General features: G+C 46.6%; 1 protein-coding gene across 2 annotated transcripts in view; it reads right to left on the reverse strand.

The window, feature by feature from the left end:
* Window positions 1-10,186, reverse strand: part of HSD3B7 (hydroxy-delta-5-steroid dehydrogenase, 3 beta- and steroid delta-isomerase 7) — a 49,883-nt gene extending 39,697 nt beyond the window's left edge. Inside the window, exon 1 of one of the 2 annotated variants that reach the window (XM_063301428.1) lies at window positions 10,139-10,186. Coding sequence is in view for 1 of the 2 variants with exons in the window: in XM_063301427.1 (XP_063157497.1) it covers window positions 2,316-2,328 (13 nt within the window). In the remaining variant the exon portion in view is untranslated. Of the gene's footprint in view, window positions 1-2,315; window positions 2,373-10,138 lie in introns of those variants that run through there. The other variant, XM_063301427.1, reaches the window with a different exon arrangement.
* Window positions 10,187-17,575: the final 7,389 nt, after the last annotated feature.

The following is a 17,575-nucleotide window of genomic DNA, read 5'->3' on the forward strand; positions in this document are numbered from 1 at the left end:
AGAGATGCTTTTGAACTGTGGTGTTAGAGGAAAATTCTGAGAGTGCCTTGGACTGCAAGAAGATCAAACCAATCCATCCTCCAGGAAATAAAGCCAGACTGCTCACTTGAGGGAATGATATTAAAGGCCAAACTGAAATACTTTGGCCACATAATGAGAAGACAGGACAGCCTGGAGAAGATGCTGATGCTAGGGAGAGTGGAGGGCAAAAGGAAGAGGGGCCGACCAAGGGCAAGGTGGATGGATGATATTCTAGAGGTGACGGACTCGTCCCTGGGGGAGCTGGGGGTGTTGACGACCGACAGGAAGCTCTGGCGTGGGCTGGTCCATGAAGTCACGAAGAGTCGGAAGTGACTGAACGAATAAACAACAAAATAGGGGATATTTAATTATTCTGTTTCTACTATTAAGGCTCTTTCACTCTTACTGCCAAGTGAGTAAGAATTAGCATTATGATGTGGCTGCAGAAAAGGCAAATATAGTTTTAGATTGGCTGGCTGAAGCACAGTTTCCAAATTAGTGGAAGAGGAAATTCCACTTTATGTTGCATTGGGCCCCCTCTTGGAAGGTCCACACTCTTCAGGTATTGGAAAGAGGTCACACAGAAGGAGATCAGGACCTGTTCCAGACCACAGATCTAGAATGGACTGAAGCGATAGGAAGGCAGATCCCAACTGAATATTAGGGGGGAAAGACCTTCAGGGAAAGAACCGGTGGACTGGGTCCCCCAGGGAAGCGGTGGGCTCTTCGTTGGACATATTCACTCCAGCAGAGGCTAGAGAGCCACCAGTTAGGGATGCAATGAGGGCTTCCAATTTCATGCTGACTCAAGAAAGTGGCTTTGGAAGGTTATCACTTTAATCCAGGAGCATGAAAGGTCTCCAAAGAATCGTCTCACTGGGGGAACACTGAGACTGAGTGAGAAATAGAGAAATAGGAATTCGCCCCAATTCCTCCTCCAAGCCTGATTCCCCAGGCCAGAAGCGGGGAGGGAAGGACATTGATTCCTCATTCAGTGATGTCCCCAGAGGTGAGAAGGGAGGGGAGGACATTGTTCAGCATCAGCAGAAACACAGATAGAGGCAGGGGGTCCACAAGAGGGCCCAAAAAGTCAAGATGGAGACGCAGCTGCAGGATCAAAGCCTTGGCCTTTCTTATTGGTGTCTGCAGGATAAACGTAATGGAGGAGGGACTGGGCCTTCCAAAGCCACCATCTAAGAGACAGGGAGGGGGAAAGTTCCAAGGAAGGGGGAAAAGGAGGACTTGATGGAATGGGATGGTTTGAGAACTTATCTGGGCAAAGTCAGAAGGAAACAACTCGAAACCAGAAGAGTTTGTTACAATAACAAGGGACGCCCCCCTTATTCCAGCCCCAAAGCTTGTATGGCCTTGAGCAACTTCTTTCTTTCTTTCTTTCTTTCTTTCTTTCTTTCTTTCTTTCTTTCTTTCTTTCTTTCTTTCCTGCCCCACCATTATTATTATTTTTATAAATAACTCAAGGCGGCGAACATACCTAATACTCCTTCCTCCTCCTGTTTTCCTCACAACAACACCCCTGTGAGGTGGGTTGGGATGAGAGAGAGGGACTGGCCCAAGGTCACCCAGCCAGCTTTCATGCCTCAGGCGGGACTAGAATTCACCGCCTCCTGGTTTCTAGCCCAGCACCTTAATCACTAGACCAAACTGGCTATCATACAGGCAGGAGAACCAAAGTCTTCAAATTCAAAGTCTTCACAGAAAAATTATTCTACACACACACACACACACACACACACACACAAGCTTCTCATAAACACAGATATGTATATAAAATTTCCACAACAATTTTCATGAAGGCTGAGCATGCTACTTTGTAATTGTTCATACTTAATCTACATTTGTAAGCAACTCACAAGGATCATCAAGATGTCAATCCACCGAGAAATTTGATCCATACATTTATTTTTCCAGCATTGGAGGACTAGCTTTCTAGAAATAAGGGTGCAGAAATCCCATTCCCATTGTCCAACCATCAATTTCCACATAATAAGCATGTAGTTAAAAAGAATATGGAGATACAATTTTGCTGTTGTTTTGCTTTCTTTTTGCTTTTTTTCCTGTTGTTTCCTTCCCCCCCCCCTTTTCTGTGCTATTTAATTATAGAAAGGACATATGGATGGATAGATAGGTCTGTAAAGAGCACAAGTATAACAGGAGGAAAAAAGAAGAAGGCAAAGACAAGAATTAACCTCACATTTAAATGGGCTGGCGTTTTATACTTGGCAGCTGCTGATTTTCTTGCTTAACAGCATCCCAAGTCCTTGCAAGGCACTTACCAGGAATCTGCATTCTCGAGGTACAGCCGGAGTGGCTTCCAGTTCTGGTATCAGCCGAGAGAAGCCCAAGACTTTAAATGCTAGAATAAAAACAATAATATGAAGAATGTCTTCAGCATTTCCGCCTTAAATGTACACACTATGGTTTAGATTATCTTAATTACATGGGCGCTGCTCTTAGGATAGATATGCACGGGGACATGCTCACAAACAACTCGAGTTTGACAGCAGCACCTGTCATTTCTCATTACTCCACAGCCCAGTACTAGCTTTGACATTAATGACAGGGAGCTGAACCTGTGCAGGGTTAGCTGCCAGCAGGCCATATATTATAAATGTTGGTTTCGCTCCAGGGATGACACAGGGTGGGGTTGGATTCTTCAGTGAGGGATGGAGTTCAGGACCTCAGCTTCCTGAGAATCTGGCAGCAGAAAGATGGGAAGCAAAATAAGGTATCCTTCTCACAGGTTAAACCAGTGTTTCTCGAACTCTGCCACTTTAAGAGGGGTGGACTTCAATTCCCAGAATTCCCCAGTCAGCATGGCTGGCTGGCAAATTCTGGGAGTTGAAGTCCACCCCTCTTAAAGTGGCAGAGTTCGAGAAACACTGGGCTAAACCATCAAAGCTGCAGGGCAATTATATTGATTTCTTCCCCTCACCTTGGAGTTAAATCTGCAGAAAGGCACCTTCAGGGCTGTTGGAGGCTGAAAAATGCAGCACCTGCTGCCAGAAGAGGACGGCAAATGGTGGGATGGAAAGCGGGGGGCGGGGGGCAGGGGAGCAAAATTAGAGAAGGAAAAGAGTATTGGAAAAGGGCAGAGGAAAGAGGAAGAACAATGCTGAAGCTAGGACGGCTGGAGCAGACTTGCCTGTTTGCACAGTGAACGTCTATGTCCCCCACATGGGAAGGAAGATTGGGGTACGAGAGGATGCTCCAGCAATTGAGAACAGGAAGCAGATTGTCTCCAAGTGTTTAAACAGGACTACATTGTCATTGTGACTGGTGACTGTGGCAGCTTAATCACCTTTATTTCTCAGAACCTGGGGACAAGAAGGGGGAATTTTGACCAACATGGTTTGGTGGTTCCTGTAGCAAAGATACCTTCCCTTCTCTGTAGGCAAAACCCACATTTCTCTGCTGTGTGACCTGCAGCCACAGACTTTTAACGTGGTTTTTCCCAACGCAGATTGGGACAGATTGCTTTATGAAGGAATATCTTTTTCTAAAAACAAGAGGCCCCATGTTAAGTTCCCCAGTCTTGCCAGCTGAAAAGATCTCAGAAAAGAGCATCAACCTAAGTGGACTGAGGTTTGGGCTAACTCTGATATGTGAATCCAGACACTGACATTTGTAGTGTATCATTGGGGGCAAACCTAGGAAACTGCTGTTGATTTGTTAAGCCGTTGTTAAATCCTGACAGGAACTGGCACCAGAGTAAGCCAGGGTTCTGACTGCGGTTTCTTCAATAAACCCTAATGGCCTGGTTTGTCGTCACACTAAGCCAAAAACAAGAAACATCATGGCTAAGTATTATGTATCAAGTGTAACAACATGAAGCACAATGAGAGCAAAAAATGCTTTGCGCAGATTGGTAGATGACACAGCACTTCCTTACACAAGTTAGGCAGTTTCCTGATGCACATGATGGAACAATATCTGCTTCCCTTATCAGTAACTGGGTTCAGAGAAGGACCTACAATTATGGGATTGGATGGGAGAGAGAAGACTGCTTGGCCTGGCGGCTCCGGCATGCACATTAGTTCCCTCTCGTGAGAAATATGTGTATTTTCACGCACGCTTATCCAGGAGCTGAAGTCTATACAGCATGGATTTTTGCTGCTCAAAGCCAAATGAAGAAAAGAACTAACCCCAGGAAATTATCTGCACCCCAAAAGATTCTGGAGCATTTCCTATGAAACCAACACTTGAGAAATAAGGACACTACAGTTAAAACTCACAGGAGAAAGGGCACCCGAGGATGCCCACATTATAACACCGCTGGACTCAGCATGATGGAGAAAATGGGTCAAGCTATGAGAGGAAGACAAAGTTGATTAGGAAACATCCCCCTTTTAAAGGGTATCCACTAGAGCAGTGTTTTTCCATGGCAACTTTAAGGCGTGTGGACTTCAACTCTCAGAATTCCCTAGCCAGCTTTGCTGACTGGGGAATTCTGGGAATTGAAGTCCACCCCTCTTAAAGTGGCAGAGTTTGAGAAACACTGGTTTAACCTGTGAGAAGGATGCCTTATTTTGCTTCCCAAAGCTGGCTAGGGAATTCTGGGAGTTGAAGTCCACACGCCTTAAAGTTGCCATGGTTGAAAAACACTGCTCTAGGGGAAAACTGCCAGGACCACCATCCAAAAAATGAAGTTCACAGGGCCTAAACTGGACACAAGTGTTGGCTGCCTTTCAAATATCCAGCAGAGAGCGTCTACTGGGTCAATAAAGAGAAATAAAACTATTGTCAGATTTTTACTGAGAACTCATATGAGCATGTTTCAACATTTAAAAAGAGGCCCACTCTTCCTCAGGTATCCAAGCTTAGGTTCACACTGCACATCAGGTTAAAATGGGGGTCAGTTTGTGATCCAGAGTGTGAGGGGAATCCACCCTGGTATATTGTGGGAACTTGATCATCACATTATGCCATAATGTTGTTTATCTGTTTGGAAGCAGCAAGCTGTGTGCACACAGACGTGATGTCTTGTTAACCCAAAGAATCAGTAGGTTTCACCTGTCGGTAGTCCCTCAAACAGGTAAGTATCCCCAAGCATACACAGAACATTTTCCCTTTCAAATTTCACTTTTTTCTCTTCTTCAGAAGGCAAAGCTGTTACTGAAATTAGACAGCAACTCATTCCAGCTCAGTCAGTCAGTTCCAACATGAAGTGATCATGTTAGCCCTTCAGAATGAACAGTATCAAAGTAGTTAATAATCAGGACAGTCCAGGGCGTCTTAATATAACATTTTGAGAAAGATTCCAAAACCAGCAAGTTGTGACAATGCCCGTAAACAGGGATTCGAAAACTCTGCCCTGATTCACTAAACTTTCAAACAGGGTTAACCCTTCACCTCGCCTTGATACACACATTCAGGAATTCGCTCTAAATCATGCCATTTAACAAGCGTGAAGTTGAAGGCGTTAAGAAATGCAGCTGTTTGGGAATGCACAACTAAAAGGAAGCAGTGGCTCTTCCTGTAAGGTTTTTATTCCGAAGACCATCCCAGGAGGCCCCTCTTCCTGCAGATGGGCTCCGCAACCTCCCCGCTTGCCCTGAAGGCCATCATCCATACTGGCTTTTAAAGAAAGCTTTGAAGATTCAACTCTTTCAAGCAACTCTTTCACATTAGTCCTAGTGTGCTGCCTCATCATGGGGAGGCAGTGGGGAGGAAGGACACTCCTGAGCAAAGAATGTCAGGCAGGTATGGCAAGAATATATATTCCCAGCAGGGTCACCCAAGGAGTGAAGGTCATCCTAGCCGCCCACCTAAAGCAAGCAGGCACCTAGATTGTGCAGCAGCCGTTTAGGAAGATACTGGAGGTGGATTATCACTTCAGCAACAAGAGCAAAGGCATCCATTCATACTGTGCAGGAGAAGGCAATGGTAAACCACTCCTGCTGTAGTTTTTTACCAAGAAATCCACATGGATAGAAAATTCCTGGAAAAGGCTCTAATGTTGCAAAAGGTGGAAGGAAAGAGAAGAAGAGGACGGCCAGCAGCAAGGGGGAGGGACTCAGTGACAGTGAAAGACCAGGTTAGGGACAGATCCTCGCGGAGAAAATTCATCTATGGGGGTCTCTAAGAGTTTACAACAACTTGAGGGTACCTAATCAAACAAGCAATCAGTGCAGGGGAGACCAGTGCTAAGTAAGGGTGGGGGGTTGCAGAGTTGCCTGCGGGGAAAGACAGGACGGCTTTGGGAGATTTGCAGCCAGGACCTTCTGCCTGCTCCTGCACATTTGAGCACCTTTTCCCTGATTTGCACAGCCTGAACAGAAACCAGTCAGCTCTCTGCAGCATCACCTGATGTTGGCTCTGTTCCTTGGTGCTCCGGAGGAAAGGTCAGTCACTTATTACACGTATGCTCTTTAACTATTACAGGAACGTGGAGCTCTAGTTCTCATCATTAGGGTCATGCAACAGGGAGCCCGTGGCTGGTCATTCCATCGCTGGACGTACGCAGCCAAAGCTGTCGATTTCTTTAAAGGAGCCACTACAGGCAGCCTGTATTTGCAGGTCTGTATAATCAAAGCACAGCCAGGAGAACTGTGACTCTCCCATCGGGCTGAGTTTGCAATGTAGTTTTGAAGCCAGGTAATGTAATCCCAGGTAACCATGATTACTTGGGCAAACTTTGGCTTTGTGCATTCACAGGCATGGGCGGACCAGCAAGAGTACAAATATCTCCAGCCCTCCGATGGAGATCACCACACCGGGCAGGCGGAAATAGCCCAGTACGTTGAAGTTACTTAAGGCAGCAAAACAGGAAGCTTGCCCAACATAGAGCTAATCAACAGATCTTGCAGGAATACATACCTGAAGGCATACCTCCAAATGTAACAGCAGGAATGTTCTCAGAACATGTCCAAACTAACGCTGTACACGTAGCCCTTGCATAACGACCACAATTGGGACTGGAATTTTGGTCGCTAAGCAAAGCGGTCATTAAGCAAATCTGGCCCGATTTTACAACCTTTTTTGTGGTGGTCATTAAACAAATCACCATGGGCATTAAGCAAACCACGTGGTTGTTAAGCGAGTCACACAGTTCTGCATTGATTTTGTTTGCCAGAAACCAGCCAGGAAGGTCAAAAATAGCGATCACGTGACTACAGGACACTGCAATGGTCATAAATGCGAATAGGTTGCTAAGTGCCTAAATTGTGATCATGTGACCACAGGGACACTGCAACAGTCGTAAGTGTGAGGACCGGTCGTAAGTCAGTTTTTCCAGCACTGTCATAAGTCTGAACCATCACTAAATGAATGGTTGTTAAGCAAAGGACTACCTGTATTTATTCATTTATTAGTGTAGGTACCAGCTGGGGCCTTGTTTAGGAAACACTGCTGGATATAACTCATTTTGAGTTCAGCAGAGGATCTGACAAAGCATCCTAGGCACTCTATCAGCAACAGGGACATCTGCAAAGGGGAGGGTGGTGTCCAAAAAGTCAAGATGGCAGCTGCAACCCACACAATTGACACTTCACCCTTTTTTTAAGTACAGCAGAGCATCCATTGCACAGTCATGGCTGCCATGCTGACGTTTTGGACATCCCCACTCCCTGGTGGACTTTGAATGATAATAGCACCCGGTAGATAATAGAAACACTGCAATAGCCGATGAATCCAGAGAGGGGTAGTTACTGCTCTAGAAGGCAGACATCACTTTCTGAATGATCCTGCGATGTCAGAGGAGGAGCTGAAAATTACTGAATGGCACCGAATAAAGAGAAACAAAACTCCTTCTCCAAGGAATCCAATGGACGCATCAAGGTGTAATGGTTGCCTAGTCTAAAACACTATCAGACTCATGAGCAGGAATTCAAAGATATCTGATTTATTAAAGAATAGTGTGCAGGATCACAAAGAAAGCTGAGAATGATAAAAGCGCGACAAATGCAACCTAAAAACACTCGGTGCAAATGAGATCCCTCCCCCGTAGAATCTTCCCAAGTTCACAATCCCAGGTGCTCCTAACAGCTTCTGATGGTCTGCGGGAAAAGTCCTTGAGCAGAGCACATAACCCAAACACATTCCATTGTAATGAACACAGATACAGAGCTCGGTACAAGGTATCACAGCAGCTCCCTCCCAAACAGAAACACACGTCAGCGCCATGGCATGTGAAACATTACGATGTATAAACTACATTGAATCAGTGAACATGACATATTGCCCCCCCAAAAGAAAGAAAACACTAAGTAGCAGGCTTCAAAGGATAAGCAAGGTGGAAACGGCGAACTAAATCATGAGCGTTAACATGGCGAGCAGACACCCATTCAGGATTGAGAACAATAGTTTGGTAATAGTAGAGATGAAAAAGATCTGAGGCTAGGAATCAACTGTAAGCACCAGCCAGCAATGTGGCTGTTTGCAAAAAAAATAAAATTAAAATGGCCAATGACCCTTTTAGAGTGCAGTAAGTAAGTAAGTAAGGTTATAAATCATGGGAAATCACAGTGCCGTTTTATTCTGTGCTGGCCAGACCACATTTCCCATGCTATCCCAAGGGGTGGGCACACCCAACTCTAAGAATGAGCAAGACCAGCTGGAGCAAGTGCAAGTGCAAAGATCAAGTACAACTGGGGCAGATCCACAGCATCTTTAATAGCATCTTCCAGAGTCATCCAACCACGACTGTACCAAAATAACAGTAATGTGGAGAGGCTTTATATCACTGCGGGGATGGCTGGGTGATGCTGGGAAGATGCCAGTGAGAAATCACCTATGAAGAGGGACTCAAGGTTTGGCATGTTTAGTCTTGAGAAAAGAAGACAGGCATGGGGAGCGGGGCGGGGGACAGGAGATGATAGCCCTCTCCAAGAATCTGGATCCATTCAAGCTGTTTTCTGTATAAAGACACAGTTTGCCACTGTCTTCCTCCTGGATGCTTTTCTGACATCCCAACCTAGCCCACATTTCTGGGGTTTCCTGGTGGTCCCCCATTCAATACTAATCTGGTCCAAACTTGCTTTGTGTGTAAGTCCAGACAAGAGTCCCCCAGATGTGGCCACTTGCAGAGAAACAGCACAGCCCAAACTTTATTTGATAAATAGCTGCCCTCCTTCGGAAGAAAACAGTGAGAGCTCAAGCCAGAAAGCCAAGCCAGCCAGAGGTCTTCCCCGAGAGACCCCATCAGCACCTTGCATCTTGTGCACAGGGGCACTGAGATCATAGCAACATCTTTTCCCCAAATTAGGAATGGTATTCTTTCTCCCATCATGGTGCAAACTGATTTATGGACTGGGGGGGGGGGGAGTCACAACACCCTAAACTGGGAAAGACGGCCTTGCAAATTATGATCTGGTGGAAGAACACTATTCAACATGTAAAAGAACACGGCAAAAACACCACTGTTCCTCCCCAGCAGCCTTGCGCATTCTGGGGTTCCCCCAAAGTGTTTGAAGGTCACAAACATCGCCTTCCACCCTTGGCAGCCGAGGACTGATTGATTGATTTTCTATCCCACCTTTATTATTTTTATAAATAACTCAAGGCGGTGAACATAGCTAATACTCCTTCCTCCTCCTCTTTTCCCCACAACAACCCTGTGAGGTTAGTTGGGCTGAGAGAGAGGGACTGGCCCAAGGGCACCCAGCCAGCTTTCCCGCCTAAGGTGGGACTAGAACTCACCGCCTCCTGGTTTCTACCCCAGTGCCTTAACCTCTAGACCACGGGCGGTGTAACTTTCCACCTCCAGAGAGCGCCTGGCGGGCGGCGGGAGGAGAAAGGTTTTAAAGCTAAAGGAAGGGCCGCTTAGCTGGATTCGGGGGAGCGAAGTCACTGGTGCGGGCGAGAAAGCAGCTTGGTCGGGACTTTAGTCTTTCACTCCGGGCTGCGTCCTCTGCTATGAGACGCCGCGGGTTCATTCCAGCTTGAAAGCCGCCCGCTCGCAAATGGGAACAACACCCAACTCCCGAAACTCGCTCCCACGCTGCAACCGCGCGTCCGACGGAGGGGCGCTCCGCACGCGCCCAGAGGCAGCCGGTCGGTGCTCAGCCCCTGCCCGCCCGCCCGCCCGCCCGCTTCCACCCGGCGGGGAGCTTCTCTGCACCAGGCATGGCCCGCCGACCCTCCTCCGTCGGATACGAACCTGCAACCCCCCGCGGATTGCCCGGCTTCTCTGCAGCAGGGAACGCGACTCTCCAGCCGCTTTCCCCGAGCGCGGAGCTGTCTATTTACCGCGGCGATTCTCCGCCCAGCTCTAGATCTGGACCGCCCATAGCGGCTGGCGGGGGAAGTGAACAGCGCCGCACACTGACCCCCCGCCCTCAGCCAGCCACCTTTTAGCCTCGCGTGTTGGTGGTTCAGCGCTCGTCGGTCCGCAGCCCCGCCTCGGGGTCTGGTTTCTGGCTCTGTCTGTCGGGATCGCAGAAAACCGGCTTAATTTAATATACCGTACTCTAGGTTACCAGCCAGCATGGAAGCGGCCACTAGGGGGCGACGAAGTGTTATTAGCAAGTTGGGGGTCTCTTTATTGCCTTCTAGTGACGGTCTGGAGTTCTGCAGCGCAGATGTAGTTGCTGCAGGGGCGGCTAAGGAGGGGAAGGTGTGATGTGGGGATACAGCCCCACTTTTTCCTCTTCGAATAGCGGAGGCAGGCGGATGTGCACCACCAAAGCAGTGAAAATGGTCTGGAACCTTGTGCTGTTTCAATACTTTTTTTTTTCCTTCCTAGCGTTTTTCCCCGCAAGCGCAGGCTCCGCTTTTTTCGGATCAACCGAATGTCGATCCGTTGGTTGCAATCGGAATTAACGGGCCGGCTCGTGGCTGGAGGCGGGCGGGGGCTGAATGAGAGTGTCTGGCCCAAAGTCACCCAGCCGGCTTTCATGCCCGAGGTGGGACTCTCCCGGTTTCTAGCCTGGAGCCTTAACCGCTAGACCAAACCGATTCTCCCTGTTCTTTTAATACAATGATGATTGTATAATATGTTCGAAAATTATTGACTTTCCATTGTTTAGGTAGCTTAGAATAGTGAGAATAGGAAAGAGAAGAAAAAAAACATATTCTGTCAGTGTTAATTACAATTTAAGGTGTCAATATTACAAGCATAAAATTATTTGGCTTTTTCATCCAGGTTGACTATACCGTAACACTGAAAACACTACGACTCACACCAGAATAATTTTTATATGCTAGGGGTTTGATCTTCAGCTGATTAAAAGGGAGGAAGGGGGGAACGAGAAGGAGAAAGATGATATTTAAAAAGCAGAGTTTTAATACAGTCTCCCTCCTTTCCCCACTATCCCTTCCTTATCACTGCACTGGAAAATTGGACAAGACTGGAAGGAGGAAAGATGGGGGGACCCAGATGCAAATCCTCACATTGTCAGGAAGTTCTCCATGTCCTGATTCAGGCTAGCCTATCTCACAGGGTTATTGTAAATATGGGAGAGCAGAGAATCATAGAGAATTGCCTTGAATGGCAATACAAGGAGATGCTCCTAGACGTATTCGCCCCCTTTAAAAACAGGGGTATTGTTGGAAGCCAACTCCCATCAGCTCCAGCCAACACAAAGATGAAGGATGATGGGATCTGTAATCCAAATACATCCAAACGGCCATCACTTCCCCCATCACTGCTCCTAAGGTAAAGGTAAAGGTTTCCCTTGACGTAAAGTCCAGTCGTGTCCGACTCTAGGGGGCGGTGCTCATCTCCGTTTCTAAGCCTTGGAGCCGGCGTTGTCCCTAAGGACCCGTCCGTGGTCATGTGGCCGGCATGACTCACGGAACGCCGTTACCTTCCCGCCGAAGCGGTACCTATTGATCTACTCACATTTGCATGTTTTCGAACTGCTAGGTGAGCAGGAGCTGGGACGAGCAACGGGAGCTCACCCCGCCGCGCGGTTTCGAACCGCCGACCTTCCGATCGGCAGCTCAGCGGTTTAACCCGCAGCGCCTACAGCCGTTTTATTTCAGGAGACCCCGGTCCTGTTTGAAAGTGACTTTAAAATTAAATGTCTGCTTCACTTTTCATATTCTTACTTTGGTTGGTGTTGTTTTGTCTTAAATTCTATCTTTTTATTTGATCTACTCTGGGACTCTGGAAGATGCTGCTGAAAGGAAAAAAAGAAATTCCTTATCATGAATCCACCATCAGCCAGGAGGCACTTTTTACTACAGATTCTCAATAAAAGTATTATTAAAGGTAATACTGTCGTGCCCATAAATGTCCTCCCACCTTGTAGGTGGTGGGTAGATATAATATCATTGCTTTTCTCACACAAACAAACAACCTTGTAAAGTAGGCCATGTATGAGCCACAGTGGAAGTGTTGTCTGGAGATGCCAAAAGATGGGGTTTGCTTATGGGCCACCAATTAAGGTTGTGGGAAAGGACAATTCAGCTCCTCCTGGGCCTTGAATCCACTGGTTGGATTTAACAGCAGAAATCCACAAGCTTTTTTAAGGCCTGGATCACCTTCCTGCCTTTTGGCACCATTAGAACATACAATCCAGAAACTGTTTTGTGGCTACATCTACCATTTAGGAAGGCCAGGGGTGCACTTGTGAGCACAACTTGCATCATCTGCTGCCCAATAGGAAGGCTTCCAGGCCAGTCCTGACCCTGGACCTCAATTCTAGCATTTTCCAGTTCCAGCACTAGGAATTGTTTGGACCCTAAAGCCTGTATAGCAGCAATTCACCCGAGGAGGATGGAGGCTGAAATGGCCGAGGGGCCAAAGAAATGGGTTCCTAACCCAGCCATGCTGAATAGTGAGAGGTAACTTAAAACTGAAAGGAGGCTTCATGCAATGCAGCACTGAAAGCCCTGGAGATAATCCAGCTTTGCTCTTTGGACATGGCCTTGCATAAGATTATTTGCCCAGTATCTAATCTTGCTGATCCAGCAGTAAATTAACTGAGTTGCTATCACTGATAATAGCCTAGCCCAGTGGAATTTAAATTCTTCAGTTTTATACAGGTCTTCTTTCCTTCCTTCCTTCCTTCCTTCCTTCCTTCCTTCCTTCCTTCCTTCCTTCCTTCCTTCCTTCCTTCCTTCCTTCCTTCCTTCCTTCCTTTAGATTTGTTTTTTTATCCTGCCTTTATTATTTTTATAAATAACTCAAGGTGGCAAACATACCTAATACTCCTTCCCCCTCCTATTTTCCCCCACAACAACAACCCTGTGAGGTGAGTTGGGCTGAGAGAGAGTGACTGGCCCAAGGTCACCCAGCCGGCTTTCACGCCTAAGGTGGGACTAAAACTCACCGCCTCCTGGTTTCTACCCCAGTGCCTTAACTTCTAGACCAGTGTTTCTCAACCTTGGCAGCTTGAAGATGTGTGGACTTCAACTCCCAGAATTCCCCAGCAAGCCTTGCAATTCTGGGAGTTGAAGTTCACACATCTTCAAGTTGCCAAACACTGCACTAGACCAAACTGGCTGGGGTTTTTTTCCTTCCTTCCTTCCTTCCTTCCTTCCTTCCTTCCTTCCTTCCTTCCTTCCTTCCTTCCTTCCTTCCTTCCTTCCTTCCCAAATACACATATTCATCACCCACCCCTTGGGGTGTAAACAACATTATGCACAGTGCAGAAAGGGCAGTTGAGGTTCCCAACTTACCCTTAGGGTTGTAGATCCTGCTACTTCAGTCTGCCCTTGTTGATCTTCACATGTGCCTGGGCTGCTGCCTGCTGTTTTTGTGATATGTTTTAATTGTTTTAAGAAGTGCCCTTAACAAAACAGACAAAAGGAAGATTCCTTCAGATAAAAACAGTACGAGGGCAAAAAAAGGAGAAGAGACTTGTTATTACATTTTTCATTGCCTATTTCTGTCGGGCTGGAACCAATTACCACATTTTACATATAATTATAACTTTGAATAGTGTCAATTCGAATACAGGTACTCCTCACTTACCGACTGCCTCGTTCAGCGACTGTTTGGAGTTACGACGGCGCTGAAAAAGTAGGTTCACGACCAGTCCTCCAACTTGTGGCTGTCGCAGCATCCCATGTCACGTGACTACCATTTGCGACCTTCCCAGCTGGCTTCCAACAAGCAAAGGCAAAGGGGAAGCCAGCAGGAAGTTGCAGGTTGCGGTCACCTGACATCATGCTTAATGACCCACGGTGATTCACTTAATGACCACAGTGGAACTGATGTCGTAAGTCCATCATGATCATGTGACATTTCACTTTACGACCGTGTTGCTTAGCGACAGAATTGCTAGTCCCAATTGTGGTCAGTAAGTGAGGACTACCTGTAATGTGACCACTTGATGGAATTCATGATCCATACTAATTGAGACCTAGTTGTACAGATTATAAAATATCTTTCTCTCATCCTCATTGTTGCAGTCATAATTCTCGTACATCTTTTTCTTTCCTTTTTCTGTTTTAATAGCCCTGCCAAGATTCCTAGCAAATAGCCAGGAAACGTCTGCTTGAATAGCAAAAGCCAGACACTCACCTTATAAGGCTGCTTTGATTTTTTTGGCTGCATTTCTGGTGCTCAGCGATCCCTGCTTGGGATTCTTCAGCTTTGGAGTAGGAAAGCAGGAGTGGCAACTTTCTGCTAAACCCAGATGTCCTCCTCCACCGCCCAGCATTTGATCTCCTTTGATCAAGCTGAGGATAAAGCAGACAGGAGACCAGGAATGAAGGAGGTGTATTTATAGTTGAAGCTTTAACTTGAAAGACAAGGTGGAGAAATTTTGGGTGTGTGGGAGGAAGGGAGGGAACTGTGTATACTCAACGTTGTTTCAATCCCAATCCACTTTATGCCTGCCATATCTCCAAACTAGGCAGTTGGTCCTTCTGGGCCGTTTCAGCAAGGATTAAGCTCCTTCGAATAATGGAATTTTTTTCCCTCAGTTTTATCTCCATGCCCCCTGGTTTTCTTCCTGTCTCCCTTCTTTAAGGCCAGAAACATCACTTTCCATTCTTGGCAGAGCGCCATTTACCTGGAGGCATTATCAACACCTACAATTTCATAACATATAGTCCATGTGGGAAACATTTGAAGCGTTGGTATCAGTGGGAAACGTTATTTCTTTGGCAGCCATGAATAGACGTGGAAGAGCCCTGGCTAAGTCATGAAATACCTCCCAGTTCATAATTTCATATTCCCTTTTGTCATGCTGTGATCTCTCTGAATCCCTCTCTCTTTTCTCCTCCCCCCCCACCACCCAACTCTTGCCTCAATGCAGCTCTCCTTAGCAAAGCAAGCAGACACTTCCTTTGCAAATTCTGAGTGGCGTCCATCTGGAAGAGCAAGCGTTTTCTCAGTCCCCTATATTCTGATGCGGCCACCAAGGATCTAATGTCTGGTACTTTCATGTTCAGAACATACAAAATGTCAAAAATACACAAAAATTCCACCCAGCTGCCCGGATTGATGTTCCCAGAGCCCCACCAAGGAGCTGCAGCCAATTGTAACGTTCAACATGGCGGAAGGGGGACGCAATTAAACGCGTGGGGAATCAGCATCTGATTTCACCCAGTGAATGTACCGGGGCCCATACAGTGGTTAGGCTTGAGTGTAGATTGTTTACAGACCCCAGCTGTGGATTTTGCTAATTTAATTGTATTGTTTTTATACCTTTTTTTTAAAACAAAAAATATGATTTGTTGTTTTGTAGTTTTTAAATCGTTTTAAGCCGCCCAGAGTCATGCAGTCGAGGTAGACGGCTATATAAATCGAATGAATGAACCAATGAATACATGAATACATGAGGACCAATTGAGATACCATCCTGGACCCCCTTTGTCCTGGCGTTGCCCTATTTTTCCCATTTATTTATTTACTTATCTATCCCGCTTTTCATTCAGGAGCTCCAGCAGCTTCTAGTGGTGCCTCCTCCCATTTTTCCCCATAAGAACAACCCTGTGAGGGGAGTCAGGTGGAGAGAGAGTTCATCATTGCCTCACCAGCACACTCCTCAAAATCCAGTTATTATGCTATTGTGGGAGTTGACCGTAATAGATGCACAGGTATCTTCCTTCTTTGATGTGGATGTTGGACTGGAGCAAATTCAGAGATTGCAAATTGAGATTGCAGTCTCATCAGCAGACCTCTTATCTCGTTACTCCTGGTAAACTTAATATTGCCTGCATCCTTGTGGTCAGCAACAATGTTTGCCTGACCCATCCTCTGATCTGCTTCCATTCCAGAACCTTGGTTTAGCCCCTTCCTCTGGACAGCAGGAACGGCCAATCCGTGTCTCCAAACCGGTCCTGTTCCACATTGATGCAGTAAGGTCTAAGCTTACTTCTGTTCAGCTGAAAAGTGTTGCTTGTTAAAACTAAATTCATTTTCCTAGGCCCTTTGGGAGCTGAAATCATGGGGATTTTAGTCTAACATGTTTGGAATGCATCAAGTGGGTACAGGATGTCCTAGATGAAAAGAAGATTATTATGACCTGAATCTTCTTTCAGCACCAGAGAGAGACCTTCGTGACTTAACTCCAATTGAACTCAGGTTCCACACATGATCTGTTGCCCTTGAAGACCCCCCCCCCCAAATTATACGTGGTCCAAAATGCGATGGCATGAACAGTGATGGGCAGGCCATGTTGTGCCCATGTAAACCCTGCTATATGAGCTGCACTAGTTGCCTGTTGGCTTCTGGGTATGATTCAAGGTGCTGGTGATCGCCTCTAGAGCCCTACATGGTATTTGGCCTGGCTATTTGAGGGCCTTGTGTAGCGTCTGCCCATCCTATCTGGTCTAACAGAGTTTGTGCTGCAGTTCCAGTGCTACCATGTGGGACCCAAGTGGCAGGCCTTCTCGGTCATAGCACCTGCTCTTTGAAGCAGCATTTCCCTGGAGATCTGCAGGGTCCCCATTTGCCTACCTTCAGACAGCCTTTGCAAACCTGGTTGTGGCCTGAAGTTGGGGGCTAAGTAGTTTGGATGGGTCCCTTTTCAGTGACGGGTATAGTGGAGCTATGTTCTAGTTTTTCATGGGCTCCCTCCTTATGTCATGTAAGTTTTATACTTTGTTTTGTATTTTATTGTGCTCTTAGTTTGTGAAGCTGCCTGCATCATTTGGCAGAAGGGCAGCCTAGGAATGTGAGAGATAAGTCCAGGACATAGTATAGGTAGTCCTTGCTCAACAATCACAATTGGGACTGGAATTTTGGTTGCTAAGTGAAGCGGTCATTAAGCGAATCTGACCTGATTTTACGACATTTTTGCGGCAGTCATTAAGTGAAACCGCAGGTGTTAAGAGCACCATGTGGTCATTAAGCGAATCATACATTTCCCCATTGATTTTGCTTGCCAGAAGCCAGCCAGGAAGGTCAAAAATGGCGATCACAGGACCATGGGATGCTGTGATGGTCATAAATGTGAACCGGTTGCCAAGCGCCCAAATCGTGATCACGTGACCATGGGGACACTGTGACAGTCATAAGTGTAAGCACCGGTTGTAGGTCGTTTTTTTCAGCACTGTCTTAAGTCCGAACTGTCACTAAATGAATGGTTGTTAAGTGAGGACTACCTGTATACCAGTCCAGGAGGCTGTGCTCCTGAGGTATGTCCCGAGGTTTGCCAAGTGGCTATGGAAGATGTTCCTAGGCTAGGATCCGAGA

The sequence above is a fragment of the Candoia aspera genome, chromosome 4 (assembly GCF_035149785.1).
Source record: "Candoia aspera isolate rCanAsp1 chromosome 4, rCanAsp1.hap2, whole genome shotgun sequence".
NCBI classification, from domain to species: domain Eukaryota; kingdom Metazoa; phylum Chordata; class Lepidosauria; order Squamata; family Boidae; genus Candoia; species Candoia aspera.